The sequence below is a fragment of the Cyprinodon variegatus genome, unplaced genomic scaffold, assembly GCF_000732505.1.
Source record: "Cyprinodon variegatus isolate N-32 unplaced genomic scaffold, C_variegatus-1.0 Scaffold161, whole genome shotgun sequence".
Lineage (NCBI taxonomy): Eukaryota > Metazoa > Chordata > Actinopteri > Cyprinodontiformes > Cyprinodontidae > Cyprinodon > Cyprinodon variegatus.
In genome coordinates this window covers 1,227,647-1,245,540 of record NW_015150614.1, presented here as the reverse complement: position 1 = coordinate 1,245,540, position 17,894 = coordinate 1,227,647, and the positions used below count along the sequence as shown (strand labels likewise).

The following is a 17,894-nucleotide window of genomic DNA, read 5'->3' as shown; positions in this document are numbered from 1 at the left end:
TTCATAATATAGGGTTACCAGATGAGCGTCAAAACCAGAAACAATTTATCCTTTTGTATATGAGCTTTATTGGGAAGCTGTAACTAAAATAGGAAAGTAAACCGAAGTGTCTGAGAGCATAGAACTACAGTTTCTAGAATAACCCAACAGACAAACCTACAAATCCCCTGATTTGGTAGCTTGTCAGTGATTTCTAACCCTTCATAATGCAATGTATTCTCCACACAGAAGCTATTGTTCTGCAGTCCTTGTGCGTTTTTAGAGTTTAATCCTTGACTTAATGCTTCAGACCCCTGGACCCTCCGTTAGGTGAGAGTGAGAGCTTTGATTTATTGAAGGTCTGCGTGAACAGTGTGTTTTCCCTGCCACCTGACACGCACACTCCAGAAAAAACTAAAGATGAGGAGAACCTCGACCCCAAGCAGAGAAAGGTGAGTTACAGATCAAGTTTCCAAACGTGTTGTTTAGGTGCTGCTTCAAATTCAGCTTTAACATTAATTTCTGCAACACAAACGACATATTGAGGAATTGAAATTCAGTGGCTCTCAATCCCCACAGCTGAAAACTTAAGGAGAGAACAACTCTTACCATAAGACAGTATTTAAAAATATTACTATAAAAAAAAAAAATATTAGGACAGATGCTTTGACTTCATTTCACTTTTATATTTGCAAAACATTAGGGAACTGAAAACACCCCGTCTTCTCTCTCCAGGCTTTGTACAAAGACACGTTGGCTGCTCTGCAGGAGCTTCTGAGGAGCGTTCTGGCCAGGGACCCCAGTCCTGATGGCTTGCAGAGTATCTTTAAGGTAAAGCTTGATGTTTCACTCTCATCAGCTTCATTTTTTGATGAATCCTTTTGATAAACTTAAATGCATGTTCTATAAATGGAGTGCAGAGGCTGATGAGTGCCAGAATACAATAAATAGATAACTAATTAAATGATTATTTAAATGTATCATTAATTTATTAAAATTTGAAATAAATAGACTGAATTTATAAATAAAGTTTTCTTTCACTCTGTCATCATTTTCTCTAGAGAAAAGGGAAAAGTTTTAAAACATATTGCTAATTAATTTCCAGCAGGTTTGATGATCAACTCCAGCTTCTATATTTCTACTTAGACCTCTGTAAAGTTAATGAGGGAGTAGAACGTAGTCAGTGGGCGGGGCTAACGCTGATTCTGCTGAAGTCTCTGGCAGCTGCCACCAGACTAGACCCCAGCAAACTCTTTCATAAGTTACTTATATTTGAATTGCCTCATAATGATGGCTGTAAATAAATTGAAACACATTTTTGAAGTTATTTCCGCCTTTTCTCATTTTGCTCAGTAATAAGCAGCCAATCCAACGGTTTCTATGAGAGCCGCCATAGACCCGCCTCCTCCTTTGATGGATCTGTGACAGTTTAAATTAACTCATGCTGTGCTTTAGGAACGTGAAATAATGTATTAGATCATGTAATAATTATATTTACCTCATAAAATGAAATCACTACATATTACTGAGGACCATATAATGAATTACTTATTGAATAAAGTTTTTATGTATTCCAGTTTTCTAATATTACTCAATGCATATAAACCTATTATCACAGGGTATTGAAATGTGGCTCCTGTCAGCCTCCGTAATGGTGGCTCTTATCCTAGTTTAAATAATGGTGATGCTTAAGTGCCATGTTTTTTGTTTGTTTCATCTGGGTGTGTTGTTTTTATATGTTTCCTTTCTGGTTTCTTTATTTGCAGCACATCGAATCGTGGCTGAGCTCTGTTCACGATCATGAGAGGGAGAGGGCCATTACTGCCACCTCTAATCTTCTGGCTTACTATCTGCAAAACCTAAATGTTAAGGTACTCGGATATGGGACAGAGAGCTCAGTGTTTTTTTTTTTGTTTGTTTTTTTTTTATCAGACTTCTTTATTTTGCTTTCAGTAGCAAAACTTACAGATTTTAATGGCTAAAAGGGATCAATTAACATTGCTGTTCTCTTTGCTTGTTACTTCTACTGTCTATAACAAAGGTCTGGTTTTGCTTGTTTGTGCATCCTTACGTCTGCAGAGTATGGTCTCTTTCCACAACCTTGGAGCTCTGCTGGGTCGTCTGTCTCCCCGCTGCTCTGACCCTCAGCCGGCTGTACGTGCTGCAGCAGTTGACAGCATATATGCCCTACTTAGTATACAGCTACGATACGAAGGTAATCATAGAAGCCCCAGGATCCTTTTGTACAAAAGATAGACAAATCATATGTATAATCAATGTTTTCTGTTTGCTAGGGTTCTCCTTGGATTATAAAGATGAAGCTGTTGAAGGTTTACCGTCTTTGAAAGAAGCGCTAGAAAATCCCGACCATTCTGTTCTTTACAAGACCTGTTCAGATCTCACAAAGGTGCGTTACGGCGGATGCAGAGGATTTAAGGCGCCTGAATACAAATCCACAAATCTATATTAACTCATCTTTTCAAATATTATTTATGCATTACTCTCTGTTCATACAATCATACAAAATGCCAATAAAACAAAGAAGTCAATGATTGAATGGTAACATTTTAATCCATTAAAGAGGAAAGGAATAGGTATGAATACTTTAAGGCTCAGTGTTAAAGACATTTCAGCACAGCTTCATCCAAAAAGTCTTGTTCTAACTATTTGCAAAGCTAATGTGTAGTCAGAACCAGAAGAGTAACTGCATCTTCTCCTGCACCCATCAGGTGATGACTAAACGCCTGCCTCAGCAGCAGCTGACGACCATGGTCTTCATGTTGTTTGAAGGGCTGGTGGACAGTCAAACAAACTGCTGCAGAGCTTCGTCCGTCATCCTGAACACCCTGCTAAATAACAGGGGAGGCGGACTGCAAGATCTGGTAACGGACAGTCGCTGCACACGCAGAAATAACTGCTGAGGTGGAAGCTGTTGTTAATGGGTGGTGTGTATTTGCTGGCTTCACAGGTCCCAGAAATGTTGGAGGTTCTGCATGTGCGTCTGCAGAGTATTACAGAGGAACAGGTAACTTTTATTCCTGTATAAATAATTTTAGAAACTCTTTATGTGCTTTTTTTTATATATATATTTTCCATAATGTTTGAGTTATAAAAGTACCAAATATACATTTTTAAAGCTCTACATCTCATGTCATTGTTTTTTTTTCCTGTTAAGGTGAGGGTAGCAGTGGGGCAGACAGTATTAATCTTGGCTTCTCAGCATCTGCAGACGGTCATTAATACTCTAGTTAACCAACCTCTTCCCTATGACAGGTACACAAACAATCACAAGCTATTTAATCAAACTACTAAAATCTTCTGATTTTAGATTTTCTGACATTTTGTTGCTTGTGTATTTTTTACTGTCTCCTCTAGCTGGACCAGTGAGATGTGGATGGCTTTGGGAGCAGATCCCATTGTAGCCAATCAGATCATAGAGATGGTGATGGAGAAACTTTCCATCACGGCGCCCTACGTTGACAAGAAGGAGTCAATGATGAGGGGAGGCATGACGAAAGTGGCGACCAATCAGCCACTGGCTGTAAGTGGGACCAAAGTGTTTCATTACTGCTTGTTGTTCTTCAGGGAGCTGCTGGTGTGAATCTATTGTACCAAAGCAAAGGAAGGTCAACTAGATGCTTAGAAGGGGAAGCTGATTGTTGACATTTGTGTTCCTGTTTGTTCTCTGATTTCAGATGACATGTGGTCTGAAGGAGCTGTTATTAAACGGACATACGCAGGAGCCAGCAGTGGGCCTGTTTCCTCAGCTCTTCTCCTGTCTGACCGTCAGACTGGGAGCGAGCGTTGGAGTCATGGCCCCGAAGGACAACGCTCATAAACACTCAGGCTCCCTGCATGTAGCCGGGTAGGTTATTTATTTCAGGGGATCAGAAGTCTTTGAACACATTGCTAAATGGTTAAGAATTATTTTAAAAAATCCTACATTGTGATTTCTGGATTTCATTTATTGATAGATTATATCTCTCACAGTGGACATGCACCTACAATGGCAATTTCAGACCCCTCCATGATTTCTAAGTGGGAGAACATAAAAAATAGCAGGATGTTCAAATACTTATTTTCCCCCCGTACATAAACTTGTCCTTTCAAATTGTTTTTTTTTTTTAACACATTCAAATTGGTGCTTAATTTTTTATAATTGTTTTTATCTTTAATTTGTAGATGAATGTAGTTTTGTAGGTTGGTTAAAAATAAACGACATGGCATTTGTTCATCGTTAAATAAAGAAACCACAGTTTATTTTTATTTTGTGAATTTTTCTTTGATGTAAAAAGGTTTGCTGTTTTTATTTTAAATTGAGTCCTTTCTACTTTAAAGACGAAGCATAGTAACATAGACTAGATCTTTAACATCCTTTATATTATTGTTACGGTGTTGTATAGGTATAAGTAGGTGCTCAATAAAAAGATGAGGCTCAATAAAAGTGCTTTTCATCTCATTTTCATTTATCTGTATTGTTTGGCCAAAGGCTCCAAGAACCTCTGTGGAAGGGCTTTAGTTTAAGAAGGATCTGTTTGTTATTTTCTCCTTCAGGGTTGCAGCTGACGCTCTGAGGATCCTGTTGGCCCGCGCTCAGTTAGATGAGGTGATGAAACGACTGGATGAAGATAATGCCTGGGATGCAATGAAGGAGCAAAACACACACGTTACAGGGATAACGCTGTTGGCAAGGTGAGCACGCTGAAACCAAACCTTTTTGGACAGTGCAGCTGAGAAGTCTGAGCTGCACTGAAGGATTTTCTTTATATTTAAAACTTAGGATGCAGATGTAAAAATAGCTGTTTTGTCTAACTTTTTTTTGTGTAACTGTATGTTTATTTGTGTGCTTGTCTTGTTTAGGGCGTTGGCAAAGCATGCTGGTCCCAGGTTGCCTGCGATTGTAGAGAGTCTCTGCCCGTCGCTGAACAACATCTATGAAAGTCAAAGAATTACTGTCACCGCTTTCTTTTCCGAGGTTAGAAGCAGTTTTACTTAAATAAAAAGGGGGAAAAAATTCTATTTCTCTTCGTTCTAACACAGACCACCACAGTAGGAGATGAAAACTTGCCATTGATTTTGTTTCTCTGTTCTTTTTTTATGAGTCCAGCTGCTGAACCATCATGTTGTGACTGAGCTGATGTTGATAGACGTGTTGATGAACAACATGATGGAGAGGATATCAGATCCCTGCTGCACTGTCCGCATGCTGGCTGTGCGAGGACTGGGCAACATAGCAGTGGGATCCCCTGAAAAGGTATGCAAATATGAGCGCCCCCACCCCCCCCAGGATACGGTACACCCTCTACAGATGCGATCTGTTAACTTGTTCCTTTTCCTTTTAGGTGAATAAATACGCCAAGGAGCTGCTCGCAGCTATGAGCTCAGGAATGGAGGAGAAAGATGATCCGGGTAATTGAAGAGGAGCAGGGAAGTTTTGTAGCCATCATTGAGGAAAAGCTGGTTGTTTACGTTATTTTGTCTTTTACAGGTAAACTGATTACCCTGGAGGCCATGTCTGGTCTGTCTAAAGTTCTTCTTCACCTGGACAAGAAGAACGTCCACTTACTGGTGGTCTACATCTTCATGAAAATCAAACCTTTCTTAGAAAGTGTGAGTTGGGTTTTAAGATGCTAACATAAGAGAATTTATTTATATTTTCATTTCTCTAAGCTTCCATTGCTAATAAAACTGCAGCCACTCCATTAATTAGAACATTTGCTTTATTCTTTGAATATTTTACAGGCTTTTAAAAAGATATGCTCTTTTTTTACCTGTTTTTTTTTCCATTACCTGCACTTTGTTATAGAATATTCTCTTGCTAGTGAATAAAAACAACAATGTACAGTATAATTTTCATAGAAAAACTTTAATTTAGGTGGTTTTATGTTATAAAAATCTATTGTTTGCAGTTCTATTCCTAAAACCTGCACAGTTGATATCAGTTATGATTAGGGCTTGTCCTCCTGACTTTTCTTTCTTTATCCTTGCAAAATACACCAGCTACTCAATGTGACCAATAGCATCCCAGTCATGACCACCATGCATCAGCTGGGGCTTTGAGGCCAGTTGTTCATCCTCCTCACATTTACAGAGAGCCAACACTATGACTGCAAATATTGCATCAAGCAGTGTTTTGGGTTCTCACACTCAATTATAACAAAATAAAAACCACAATTCAGCTTGCCCTGCTTTAATATCACACACTGCACATCGGTCATACTTTGGATTGTGCAATAACTGTCGAGTTGGTTATTTCAGCAGTTTACAGCAGAAAATGGCCTGTATGATGATTTTATTTCTTCTTTTTTATTAATTTTCTGCTGCTAATGGAAGGAAAAGTGTCTATTTCTAATGGACTGGAACAATTTGAATTTAAATCCTTTGGACTACCTACCTGTTGGATGTTGATGTTGTCTGATGGTCTGAGCTTAGCTAAAAATACTGCATTTTAACCACCGATGTGGAAACTAAAATGGAAATGACAAAAATAAGCTCTTTATAATTCATTCTTGGGCTCAAATACAGCAAATGCAGCATTCGTTACTAGGCCTAAGGGATCCAGCTGAGAAAAGACTTGTCCTCCATTATCTCTTTTTTCATGTTGCTTAATTCTTCCTGCAAGTGTGTAAACATTAGAAATTTCTGTCCTGATGTTTGTGCAGGAAAATGACGATATCCGCTGTGCTTCCATCCTCCTGATGGGCAATCTGTCCAAATTTGGCTCAGGGGAGCAGATATTCAAAGACCAGATCCATAATGTTCTGGTCAGCTTACTGTTGCACCTGGTCGACCCAAACACACAAGTGGTCAAGGTACAGAAGCACGCGCAGCAGTTGGAAAAGCTTTTTTCATACATATACTTCTTCGGTTTTATGTTTGTTTAATATTTGTATATCTCTTCTTCTGCTAATGTTTTCAGGCCTGTAAATATGCGATGCGAGTGTGCGCTCCTGTAGTTGGATCAGAGCAGATCACAACCATGTTTCAGAATCACCTTCATGAGGACAAGAGCCTGCACTATGGAGAGTTCATCAATGATCTCACCAAGTACCTGGTGAGACACACCTGTGCTGCTGTAGCATTAAAGCTTGCTGATTTTTAGCTGCGCATTCCTCTAAAGCCCAGCGTACACTGTGTGATTTTCAAGGCAATTTTTCAGACATGCGAGACTCTTTCGATCGGCCTGACTTTCAGCCTGATCGTGGGTCATGTAGTGTACAGGGGGTTACGAGAGGTGATCAGCCTCACACGACCACCTCCCGATCAGGAATCATGAGGTCGGGAGAAAATCAAACATGTTTGATTTTCTCCCGACCGTCGTGGGCAAATCTCTCTGTGTGCGTGCACAAACAAGGATTCTTCTGTAAACAAAGAAGCGTGGCAGGGATGCAATGAGTGAAATGCAGTTCTGTCTGTAAAATTAACAGAACGTAGTAGCCACGTTTGCTCAGCCTTGTCTTTTTTTTTTCCAAATACGTCGTCGCCTTTTATTTTTAGGGCTTTCAGCACAAAATTGCACAAATTGCCAAGGCAGCGCAGTTCACTGTAGTGAGCTTAATATTCCCCTTCTATTTGTTTGGCTTCAAGGTAGACGAGTCAGAGTAGCTTCATCTCACTGTGGAGCTGAGTCTGACATGCTTTTTAGTCGTGCAGTGTGAGCAGGTAGATCGCATCAGAGCGTTCTGCTGCACATACATCGTGAGCTGTGAACTCGCACTGTACGACTAAAACCTGCGGTTTAGTCGTACAGTGTGAGCAGGTAGATCTTATCAGAGCGTTCTGCTGCACATACATCGTGAGCTGTGAACTCGCACTGTACGACTAAACCGCAGGGTTTAGTCGACTGAAAAAATCGCACAGTGTACGCCCGGCTTAATACACCTGCAAGGAGTTATTGTTACATTACAGCAGCAACTGTTATAGTCATTTTTGTTTTTATTTTGTTGTAGATTCAAGACTTTCCCGGCATGTTGAACTTCTACCACATCTCAGTCATCCAGTTCTTTAAGAGCAGCTGGTCTGAAGTCAGAGCTGCAGCAGCCATGTTTATAGGTACTGAAGCTGTTTGCAACATCACATAAACTAACATTAACAAGGAAACAGTTCTGATACTGCTATTTCATCCATGAATCAAAATCATTGCATCTCAATGAAATAGAATATTATTAGGGGATTTTTTTTTTTATTAAAAGAAACTTATTTAGGTTTGTGTCAAACAATGTTGATAACCTTTAAAATTTCACCTAGAAAACTAAAAATTCTGACTTCCATCTAATGATAAAAATTAGGATATTAGGATATTAGAAATTGGTAATACAGAAATGCAGGTTTATGAAGTCGGCGATCCTACAGACTTTCAGCTTTATACTACATTAATTACAACCTGCATTTTAGGTGATTTTACTCTATCGTCTGAAAATTTGCTGCATGTTGTAATATCAATTTCCACCACTAGGGTTCCTCCTGGGAAACATTCAGCAGGAGCAGCTCTCCCACCTCAACATGAGCACCATTTCCAAAGGTAAGTCTCCCAGTTCCCTTTAAAACAAGGAGGTCACATCCTGAATGTCCCCAGGTTAACGGTGTCTGTGTATCCAGGTTTAGTGATGCTGCTCCAGGATCCAGATCCTGTGGTTAGAGTAAAAGCAGCTGAAGCTATGGGACACTTCCACTGACACGCCGACAATCAGCTGGAAGACTATAAGAATTAGTGGGTTTGTCTTTAATCTATGGTGGCCAGTTGCCACTAAATAACCCAGTTTAGTAGAAGAATCAGGAATAAGTACTTTTTAGTTTACAAATGGACCATTGTACCATTATATAAAGCTACCCTAATAACTTGATATAATCTATGAAAACCAAACTGGACCAAGGTGGAAAAAAAACTTTAGCAGAAGGATAGATAACGAATATTATTTATATTATCATATCGATCAGTGAACAGAAGGAAAATCACCATCATAAAAAACAAAATGTACATTAAGTTAATAGTTTGTAGCTTTTTTTTTTTTACATTTCACAGATACTTGAAAGAGACGATGTTTGAATTTTATTTTAACGACCAACAGCTGTGTCTTTATTGTTTACTGTCCATTGTTGTAAAATCAGAGATGTATAATATTCCTAACAGTAGAACATATGATGTAAGGGTAGCAAGTTCACAAATTAGTATTTTATATACAGTATGGTCTTTAAAAATGATATGCACACTGTATGCTAGTAATAATAATATCAGTTTGCTTGTATCTTATTGTTGTATCCTATTATTGTTCTCATAGCATTTATTTTATGATAAAAATGCATGTTAGGATAAGTTTCACACAATCAATGATGGATTTAACAGTTTTATATGTTTAAATAATTGTTCCCAAGTGGAATATAGTTGAACTGAAGTTTGCAGAGATCCAAAGTATTAAAGATAAACGGTTCTTGGTTGTTGTTTTTTTTGTTATAGTTGTACTCAGTGGTCCATTTCCTGTCAGCAATAACTACACCAACTCTTTAATGACGACTCTTTTGATTAATTGCATGGTTTATGTTTGCAAATGGTTGTACATTCAAAATGAATTAGTTCGTTTCAGCAACGTAACAAGCTCTTTTAACAAATCAGGTTGGTAGCCGCACTCCACAGCATGATTAAACCAACCGTTTATGAACCGCTGAAGCTACTACATATGAAGCGCTAAACTTCTTCGTATTTAGTTTGTTTTTCTTAATGAGCCTCATAAGATAGGACGCGTTCCTTTTATTCCATTCACACTGCCACTTTCTGTGTACATATCTTACAATCGACCTAATTTCCAACAGTCTGCTTAACTCATAAGGCCACTTATTAGACAGTTAGTCATTGTGTTGTGATAATAAACCAAGTTGTATTAATAACAACTCTTAGCTGCCTACTTTGTGAAAGAACATCCGAGGCATAACCATAGTCTCAGTAGTGCCAAATATCCGTTATGAGTTATTATAATAATACTCTAGAGATGCTTTAATAAGTTTGAATGTCCCTTCTGATTCTCGTTAACTCTGACCGTGGTTATAGAGGACACATTTACCTTCGCGGTAGTAAATGAATGTATTAGAATGAAGAATGGGACTTGTGTATAGTCCAATAAGCAGGTGGCGGCTGAGTGTTATTTCTCATAAGTTTACCTCAGAGTTCTTTGTTACACTTTAAACGCCGACATGTGGTCCCTGATCTGAGATTCTTCCAGGCAAGCTGCCATTAAGTCCCATCAGTATCCAGGTGGAGGCGCTGATATAAACATGTCTTATCCATCATATCGTCTTCTAAAATAAATGATCCATCTGATGAAACTCCTGCGGTTGGGTCACTAAATATGACTGCAGGATGCTTTTCTCATGGCTCCTTGTCATAAATAATCTTCAAACAGAGACTTGGTGTCTTAGTACTTTTAACACTAGAGTTTAAGATATAATCTATTTTTCTTTTTTTCATTAAAGCCTGGTATTATGATTTGTTTTTTTGTTTTTTTTAACATGTTGAATGGATGTTAGTGTGTATCTCTAATGATTGTTCTGTTTGAATAAATAAATGTGTTGATGTGTGGAAGTCTGTTTTCATGTACATCTACAGAGGAATGTGTGGACAAAGCCTTCCAGTGTGTTCAAAATAAAGGAGTTAAAGAATATCCATGTAACTCACTGTCTCTTTTTTTTTTGTGAATGTTGCTTTTATTGCCATTTTTTTTCTCTTCCGTGAGTCCCATTGAAACTCCTAGCAGAGATGGATAAAACTCCTACTGAATGAAGTTATAAAACAAAATCCAGAACATAGATTACCTCACATAACTGTTCATCCTGCCAAAACAGAACTATGTCACCACCATGCAAGGCTTTGGATGTGCCCTCAATATACTCACATAATGCTCTTTCGCCATGATGCTGCCCCGACCATGCCTCACTATTGGGGAGGCAATACACTCAAAATTGGTCATTATAACCAAACTCTTTATTTATCAAAAAATATGCTTAATGTAAAACCTTTCACAAAGTTTCAGTCGTATCTTTTTTCTGTTTCTATTGGAATTCCAGCTTTCTTGCTTCCGTTCATCTTTGGGATGAAGAAATTGTCTTGATGCTGAAAGGTTTAAAACATGGACAGTCCTAATTTGAATGCTTTTTATTTTTTGTTTGGATCCTTTAGGCATCAGGAAGTTGTACCCAAGAAGGAACTAGAATTATAGTGGGCAAAAGATCTCTTCTGCTTGCTATAGATATTAGCCTGTAGTCATGATAGGATGCAGTGCAATTTAAGTGTTTTCTTCAAATATATCCACAGGTGAGCCTCCAGCCAGCTGCTGTAGATCAATCTGTCCGCAATTTACACAGCCAATACATTATGTGGGCTCTGATCATTTTGTAATCTTGTTTATACTTTCTTCAACCAAAATAAAGCATAAAGAAGCTCCATCAATCTCACCATCATAACTCTGGTATTTTAGCAAATACAAATAAGTGATAATCCTAACTTAACCCGCAGGTAAAGCTGTAGTCCACTTTAATGTCTTTGGGGTTCCATATATTTATGTGCAGTGTGTGTAAACAAGTGGTTTAAACTAAGTGAGAAACTATTTTTGGTTATTTCTTTAAATCTTATAGATTCCATAGCTAAGAGTGAATTAATTAAAACAAATAAATATTTCTGTAAATTGGGCTTCCATGAATGACAGATGCTCCTAATTTAATCTCTTTATTATTAGTGAAAAATCAGTTACACTGAGTCAAAGAAGCTACATGGTTATTTTCTGTGTATGTCGGGTTCTAGTCAACTGAATGCGTGTAATGGTGTTTAGCTTTTTTTTCAGTTTACAGTATACGTACCTTTTAAAAGCAAAAGGAAATAAAACACAATAGATGACTGAAAACTGATTTCATTAGATTTGTAGAGTTAGATTTTGTATTTATTTGTTCTTCTTCAAAGAGGTTCTTCTGCCTCTAAGTTAGTTTAGAGATACATTTGTACTTAAGGTTTGTTTCTTTTAAGATTTTGAAAGAAAATATTCTGTGACCTGGTTTATCCACTTGACACTAATTGAAGTTTGTCACGCTAATTTATTCTGCCGTGAGTTAAAACAACTAAGTTTTTCCTTTTTGACATCTAACAGATACGAGCATTAATAAGCAGGTTCTTGCATCAGAAAGTATTTATTTTCATTGTTATTCTTTATGTAATCATCTAGTTATTTGCTGTTTCTACACCGTTATCATAGAACTGAAAGCTAGATTGGGTATATTATTTGGAATCCGGTATTTTGAAGTTAATTTCCTGAGGTTTTGTGAGTTCATTATTATTTTTTTTCTTTTAGCCTTGAAAGTACCTGTAGACTGATGCGCTAACCTGCTAATTTCCCATCACAGTAGACGTCCACTGTGCAGCGTGCTTTTTCCAGCTTTGAACAGAACCACCAGCTGCCATCAGGCCTTTCACTCAGCCAGTTTTGAATCATGATGTATTTGTCGGCTGCAGCTCTAAAGCTGTGTTGAAAGCTTGTATTTTGTTCTCTCTGAATTAAAAAAGGAGTCCTGGAAAAACCACTTAATCATATGGTTTGTTTCAGGGCTGAAATGTTCTGGACTGACAGAGCAGCTACTTGAGATCAGCTTTGATTGGATATGATGCTTCATGTTGATGTCAGAGGAAGGATGAGCTTTAATTTGACTTCTGTTCGCTCAAAAAGACGATAAAACATGTTTATTACAGTGATTCTATATTTCAATGCACAAACTTCTCCGAAACACCTCAGCTATAGAGATGATGTCTACAGAATATCTAAGGTTGATTTAAAGGCCTCGTAATAGAAACTTCTGAAATCAGTTTTGATCTTTTCACTCTTTCACACCTTTGTCCCAGATTTCCCCGCTTGGGGCGGACCGGAGATGTGTTTTCATCCGCTCTTCAGAGTGATGCTGCACTCGGATGCAGATGGTGGGACATGAAAAGATGTTCTTACTGGACCTCTGTGTGTCGTTAAAGCTAATTAAGTGGGCCGTAAATTGCTGAACATTTCAGAACTCCAAAAACATTCGGAAGTAAATATCTTTCAGCGCTAAAGATCTTTTTTCTTTTATTTTTTTTTCTTCTAATTTCGAATAAAATACTGCAGAACAAAAATCCAACTTTGAAGTCCAGGTACATCTTTCGATATTACGTTGAATAAACACTTTAAATTAACAAATGTCTCATTTCAGCAAAATTAAATGGAAAGTAAATGCATTTTATTGGTATTACAACACAGCACCGTTTTCAGCAGTCTGTTGCAACTGTACTTTATTCTGCATCAAACTCTCCAAACCCTCCTCCATTACCAGCAAACTAAATCTGTATTTAGAAAACACTTGAAATATTCCCCCAAAAAATTAACCCTCAGTTCATTTCAATTTGAGTCATGTTTTAGAAAAAAACAAACTGCAGGACTCAGGTGGTTTAAGACTTGACAGAGATTCTCTCTTTAATGAAATGATTTATTTTGAGGAGCAGAAGAAATAATCAGAGATTAAAAAATACTGCGGTTTAATCTTCTAAATGTCTATCATCAGAATTAAAATATTTACCATAATCTGCTTTATTCTGTACATTTTTGAATTTGATCTCATTCCAGGATCCTAATTTAAATGAAATGTGAAAGATAGAAATTGCTATGTGATTTTGCTGGCTTTAACCGAGGGCTGTTGGGAGCTGTGACGGGGGATGAAGGAAAGCCGACTGTGGCTTCACGGAGAATATTCATACTCTTCTGCACTACGTCGTCCAAAGTCCATCCAGCCGAGGTAATCTCTGTCCTTTATCCTGTGGCTGGGCGCCACAGCTCTGCTGCTGAGAGAGGATCTGATCTGCAATGGAGAGCCTGGAAAAGACCAAACACACTGACTTATTGAGGCTGGCTTTTGTTTTTTTTTATTCCTATGTTTTCTGTTAATGATGGTTTGCAACTTCTTAAGTGAGTCTAAATGGGTTAACCCATTGACTTGTCCTGTTTTTATATATGTCTTTTTGTTTTCTACAAGAGCAGTGAGCTCAGCAGATCTCCCCCCTGCATAGAGTTGACTTAAAGGGAGAGGCAGAGAGCGAGCGAGGACATGATGGAGGGGGAAGGTTGGTTAAAAAGAAGTGGAAGAGACAGGGAGAAGGCAAGAGATGACGGCAGGATGGAGATGGGACATGCCAGATGGTGGGATACAGGCACAGCATGAATGACAGCAGAGGAATAACAGGATGAGGAGGAAGATGTGTGAATCGTGACTCGGTTGAAGGGGAAGGACGTCGTTCCTCTGAGCACTCACCTTTCCTGGAGATGAGTCTGGCCAGGAGCTTGCTCAGGCTGTTTGGAGCCTCTGCGTTCTCACGGAGCTGGCTGTAGTGGGTAAACTGGTCTGATGGTGGCTCTGGAGCCGAGCGGGCCTGGCGTGCTTGGTTGGGTGACGGAGCATGGAGGCTTTCTGTTAGGCGAGCAGAACTCTCAGCTCTCTGGCAGAGGGATAGGAAAACAAGGAAAATCCTTTTGAATTTAATTTAACCTGGAAAAAAATAAGTGCTCACGTTTATTCTGAATGCCAGGTTTTCTGTTAAGTTGCCTCATTTTAGTCTAGTTTGAACAAAGTGTGTTTAGGTACTTAAAAAAAATAAAATAATAAAAAAAAGCTTTCCATTTTTTATGTTTTAGAGTCAGATTTTTCTAGAATACCTGTGTGTGTATCTTACCATTGACTGTGAAGGCAGACTCAGGGAGCCACTGGACAAGGCGGCCAGGATAACACACACATAGATGCCTACATTCATGACTGGATACTAAAGCAGATGGAGAAGAGGACAGAAAAACACTAAGTTAAATTTGGTGGAAATAATCTTAGCCTGCTGCCTCTACTTTAGATCAAACCTACAGATCATTTGAGTGGATGTAAAAGCAGCAATAAAGCGTTTTATAGTTCCTAAAGGATGACACAGGTGGAAGAGATGAAGGTTTGATAAACCTACAGCAAACATCATTTGGTCTGATTGACACACACTGTTGAGCTGCTAAAAGGGAATGGAACATTTTACTGTTTAACACACACCTTAAGTGTGCCTGTGTCAGCGAGGACGAAGTCTCAAAGGAAACATGCTGATTAGCACCTTATCTTAATTGGGCTCTGCACTTTGCTGCTTTTTGAGCTCAAATTATACTAAAAAACACTTACTATGGGAATAGATTCTATTTCCTTGTCCTCAATTACACTGATCTCTTTCAGCAATATTACCTAAACAGAGGGGTGCCGATGAAATATTTGCCAGCAATCTGAATGTCATTTGTAGATTTATCAACAGTATTACATTTGGGAGACTGATTTGGCTCATTTTCCGGCATATTGAAGTTTCTTCATTAGAGGTGATGAACGATGCTTCATATTAGAAAATTCTTCCAGAGGAAAAGTCCAATTAGAGGAAAACAACAGCAGTTGCTCGGAGGATTTCAATCTGCTGTAATTGGAAAATTCCCACTGTCTCAGTCTGCATCAAGGCTATTATTACAGCACAGCCCTCTGCAGACTTCAGATTCCTGGAAGTGAATGCAATTTTTTTACTGCACAACTTTTTCATCTTGAGGATCAAAACTACAAATCAGAAAACATCTTTGAGGGTGGGACAGTTTTTAATTATTTGTCAGATATCCTGTGTTATATGGATCTGGATTTTGCTGCAAGTCCCTGTTCCTCGGTTATTCACTGATTATTTCATATGTTAACCCCCCACTGAATATTAATATACACCATGGGATGTTCAGATGAGAAAGACAGCTCTAGTTTTAATCTAAATTACATCAAGACTTTATCTGTAATTTCATCACTGGGACAGAAAACAAATGTCCATTTCAATACTTTTATTGAAAGTGGCACTGTGGTGTAAGTAGCCATTCTTTTCATGCTAATATAATTCCTGAAAGCAGCTGGTTGTCTTTCATTCATTATTCATCGGGCTGATAATGATGTGGGGCTGCGCGTGAAAACCTTTCCACAACTCTGCGGTGCACAGCTTAAAATCTGCTTGTTTTTAAAGGTTTTTATTTAGTTTGTATGTCCTGGTGTTTATAAAAACGTTGCTGAAATTCAATTCAAAAACACTTTATTAATCTCAAAGTAAAATTAAGTCAATAATAATAATAAAAGCTGAACAAAATAAAGAGGTTGATTTTACAAAACAATGAATCCAGTAAAGATTGTTTTACAATGTAAAAAGGATGATATATGACATTTTTCTTATTTATACAAATATTCTAGTTTTACTACATTTAGTTAATCTATTCATATCAACCAATAATACTCCAATATTGAGCTTTATAATGGTTTTAAATAAAAATAATTCTCTACTGTCAAATAACAAAAATCAAAGGATAAAATTTCCTTTTTTAAAGGTCCAAAGAAATATATATGTTTTAGTATTTAATAAAGTTATCTATTAAAAGTATAAACATTAGAGGGAGAAAACAACAAGGAATTTCTCCCATATTATAAAAAGTGTGTAACATTGAATGGGTTTGTAACCTAGAAGTAGTTTTATTTCAGACAAAAACTTTTATTTCAGACAAAAACACAAAAAAGTTCATCAAAAAAACCAAAACAAAACACCAAAAATTAAGGGATTAACTGCAAACAGATTTGTGTTTCTTACCTTCAGTTGTTGGCATAGACCAGAAGAGGATGATCTGGAGGTGCTGAGTTTTGCTCCAATGTTCAGGCTGAGAGAAAGTGGAAGGGAGGGAGGGGATGCTATATTTTATACTGACTCAGAGAAAGTGGGAGTGGCCTGGACCGGTGGGAAGCGTCCATGGATGGCGCAAAAATAGGTAGTTCTGACGCCACTGAACACGCAAACGTGCACGCATGCATCAGATACACACAAACATGGAGACAGTTTTAACTATGGCAGCTTTGATTGTGATGCTTGATGCTTGGCCTGACTCACTCGGGGCACAAATAAAAAAACTCTACTCACACACAAAGAACTTTTATTGACGTAATCACAGGTTTCAAGTGGAGACAAGCTAAAAGGCTCTATTTAATGTGGACTACAATAGTTTGAAATTGAAGCAATTCAACATGTACTTCAAAATGAAATAATTTTTTGCTTTTAAAAGCAAAAGGTATTGTTAAGGTATGACAGGCTCCACAGTGCCATAAAATGGGACAGATTTAAATCTGCGGCTTTGTTTGCAACTAACTACGAAAAATCCCTCCAGGAGTTCTGATCAAACCATTGTGAGGTTTGTCAAAAGGTTTTGCAGAGAAACTTTGAATCCCTTTAGCAATGATTTAATATGACTGATAGATAACTAATGCTCATTATTATTTATAATGTAATTACAACACTAAAACAGTTAATCAGAAACTTGGCATTATGTCTGATATAAAACACACTTTTCTGTCAGGAATTCAAACACAGTGTCATAAATTAATATGGTTCAGGAAAATTTTCTATTGGAGAAATAAAAAATGCTGGAATATCATGTCATCAAGTAGAGACATGGAGCAGTTGTTGAATATTACAATATAAAGTTCCCTATCGGGAGCCAAATTGCATGTTAAAGTGCCCTTTTGGAAGCCAGAGCATGTGCTACAGGGCCCCTCTGGAGACAAAACCACATTAAAGGGCCCTCTCAGGAGCCAAAGCTTGTAATAAAGTTCCCTTTTGGGAACCAAAGCATGTGCCAAAAACATGCTAATGTCTTTGCACGGACCAAAGTGCCCCTTCAGGACCTGAAACACCCTGACATGCCCTTTCGGAAGCTAAGACACGCGCTAAAGTGCCCTCTCTTGAGTCAAAGCGTGTGCTAAAGTGCCCTCTGGAGTCAAAGCGTGTGCTAAAGTGCCTTCTGGAGTCAAAGCGTGTGCTAAAGTGCCTTCTGGAGTCAAAGCGTGTG

General features: G+C 38.1%; 2 protein-coding genes across 2 annotated transcripts in view; one reads left to right on the top strand and one right to left on the bottom strand.

Moving 5' to 3' along the window:
- The window catches only part of mroh1 (maestro heat-like repeat family member 1), a 29,835-nt gene extending 19,215 nt beyond the window's left edge, over nucleotides 1-10,620 (top strand). Inside the window, exons 27-46 of the mRNA XM_015377903.1 lie at nucleotides 290-431; nucleotides 715-810; nucleotides 1,746-1,850; nucleotides 2,059-2,194; nucleotides 2,274-2,386; nucleotides 2,709-2,861; nucleotides 2,948-3,004; nucleotides 3,155-3,252; nucleotides 3,355-3,520; nucleotides 3,675-3,844; nucleotides 4,534-4,671; nucleotides 4,840-4,954; nucleotides 5,087-5,233; nucleotides 5,322-5,388; nucleotides 5,468-5,589; nucleotides 6,642-6,791; nucleotides 6,899-7,033; nucleotides 7,929-8,031; nucleotides 8,435-8,500; nucleotides 8,578-10,620. Coding sequence (XP_015233389.1) covers nucleotides 290-431; nucleotides 715-810; nucleotides 1,746-1,850; nucleotides 2,059-2,194; nucleotides 2,274-2,386; nucleotides 2,709-2,861; nucleotides 2,948-3,004; nucleotides 3,155-3,252; nucleotides 3,355-3,520; nucleotides 3,675-3,844; nucleotides 4,534-4,671; nucleotides 4,840-4,954; nucleotides 5,087-5,233; nucleotides 5,322-5,388; nucleotides 5,468-5,589; nucleotides 6,642-6,791; nucleotides 6,899-7,033; nucleotides 7,929-8,031; nucleotides 8,435-8,500; nucleotides 8,578-8,654 — 2,356 coding nt within the window. The 3' untranslated portion in view covers nucleotides 8,655-10,620. The remainder of the gene's footprint in view (nucleotides 1-289; nucleotides 432-714; nucleotides 811-1,745; nucleotides 1,851-2,058; nucleotides 2,195-2,273; nucleotides 2,387-2,708; nucleotides 2,862-2,947; nucleotides 3,005-3,154; nucleotides 3,253-3,354; nucleotides 3,521-3,674; nucleotides 3,845-4,533; nucleotides 4,672-4,839; nucleotides 4,955-5,086; nucleotides 5,234-5,321; nucleotides 5,389-5,467; nucleotides 5,590-6,641; nucleotides 6,792-6,898; nucleotides 7,034-7,928; nucleotides 8,032-8,434; nucleotides 8,501-8,577) is intronic.
- A 2,622-nt stretch (nucleotides 10,621-13,242) lies between these two features.
- Nucleotides 13,243-16,725, bottom strand: LOC107086764 (cholecystokinin-like). Its single transcript, XM_015377908.1, has 4 exons — nucleotides 16,646-16,725; nucleotides 14,702-14,788; nucleotides 14,284-14,467; nucleotides 13,243-13,847 (listed from the first exon to the last, which is right to left on the bottom strand). Exons 2-4 carry the CDS (start codon nucleotides 14,777-14,779, stop codon nucleotides 13,714-13,716), a joined length of 396 nt encoding a protein of 131 aa, XP_015233394.1. The 5' UTR covers nucleotides 14,780-14,788; nucleotides 16,646-16,725; the 3' UTR covers nucleotides 13,243-13,713.
- Nucleotides 16,726-17,894: the final 1,169 nt, after the last annotated feature.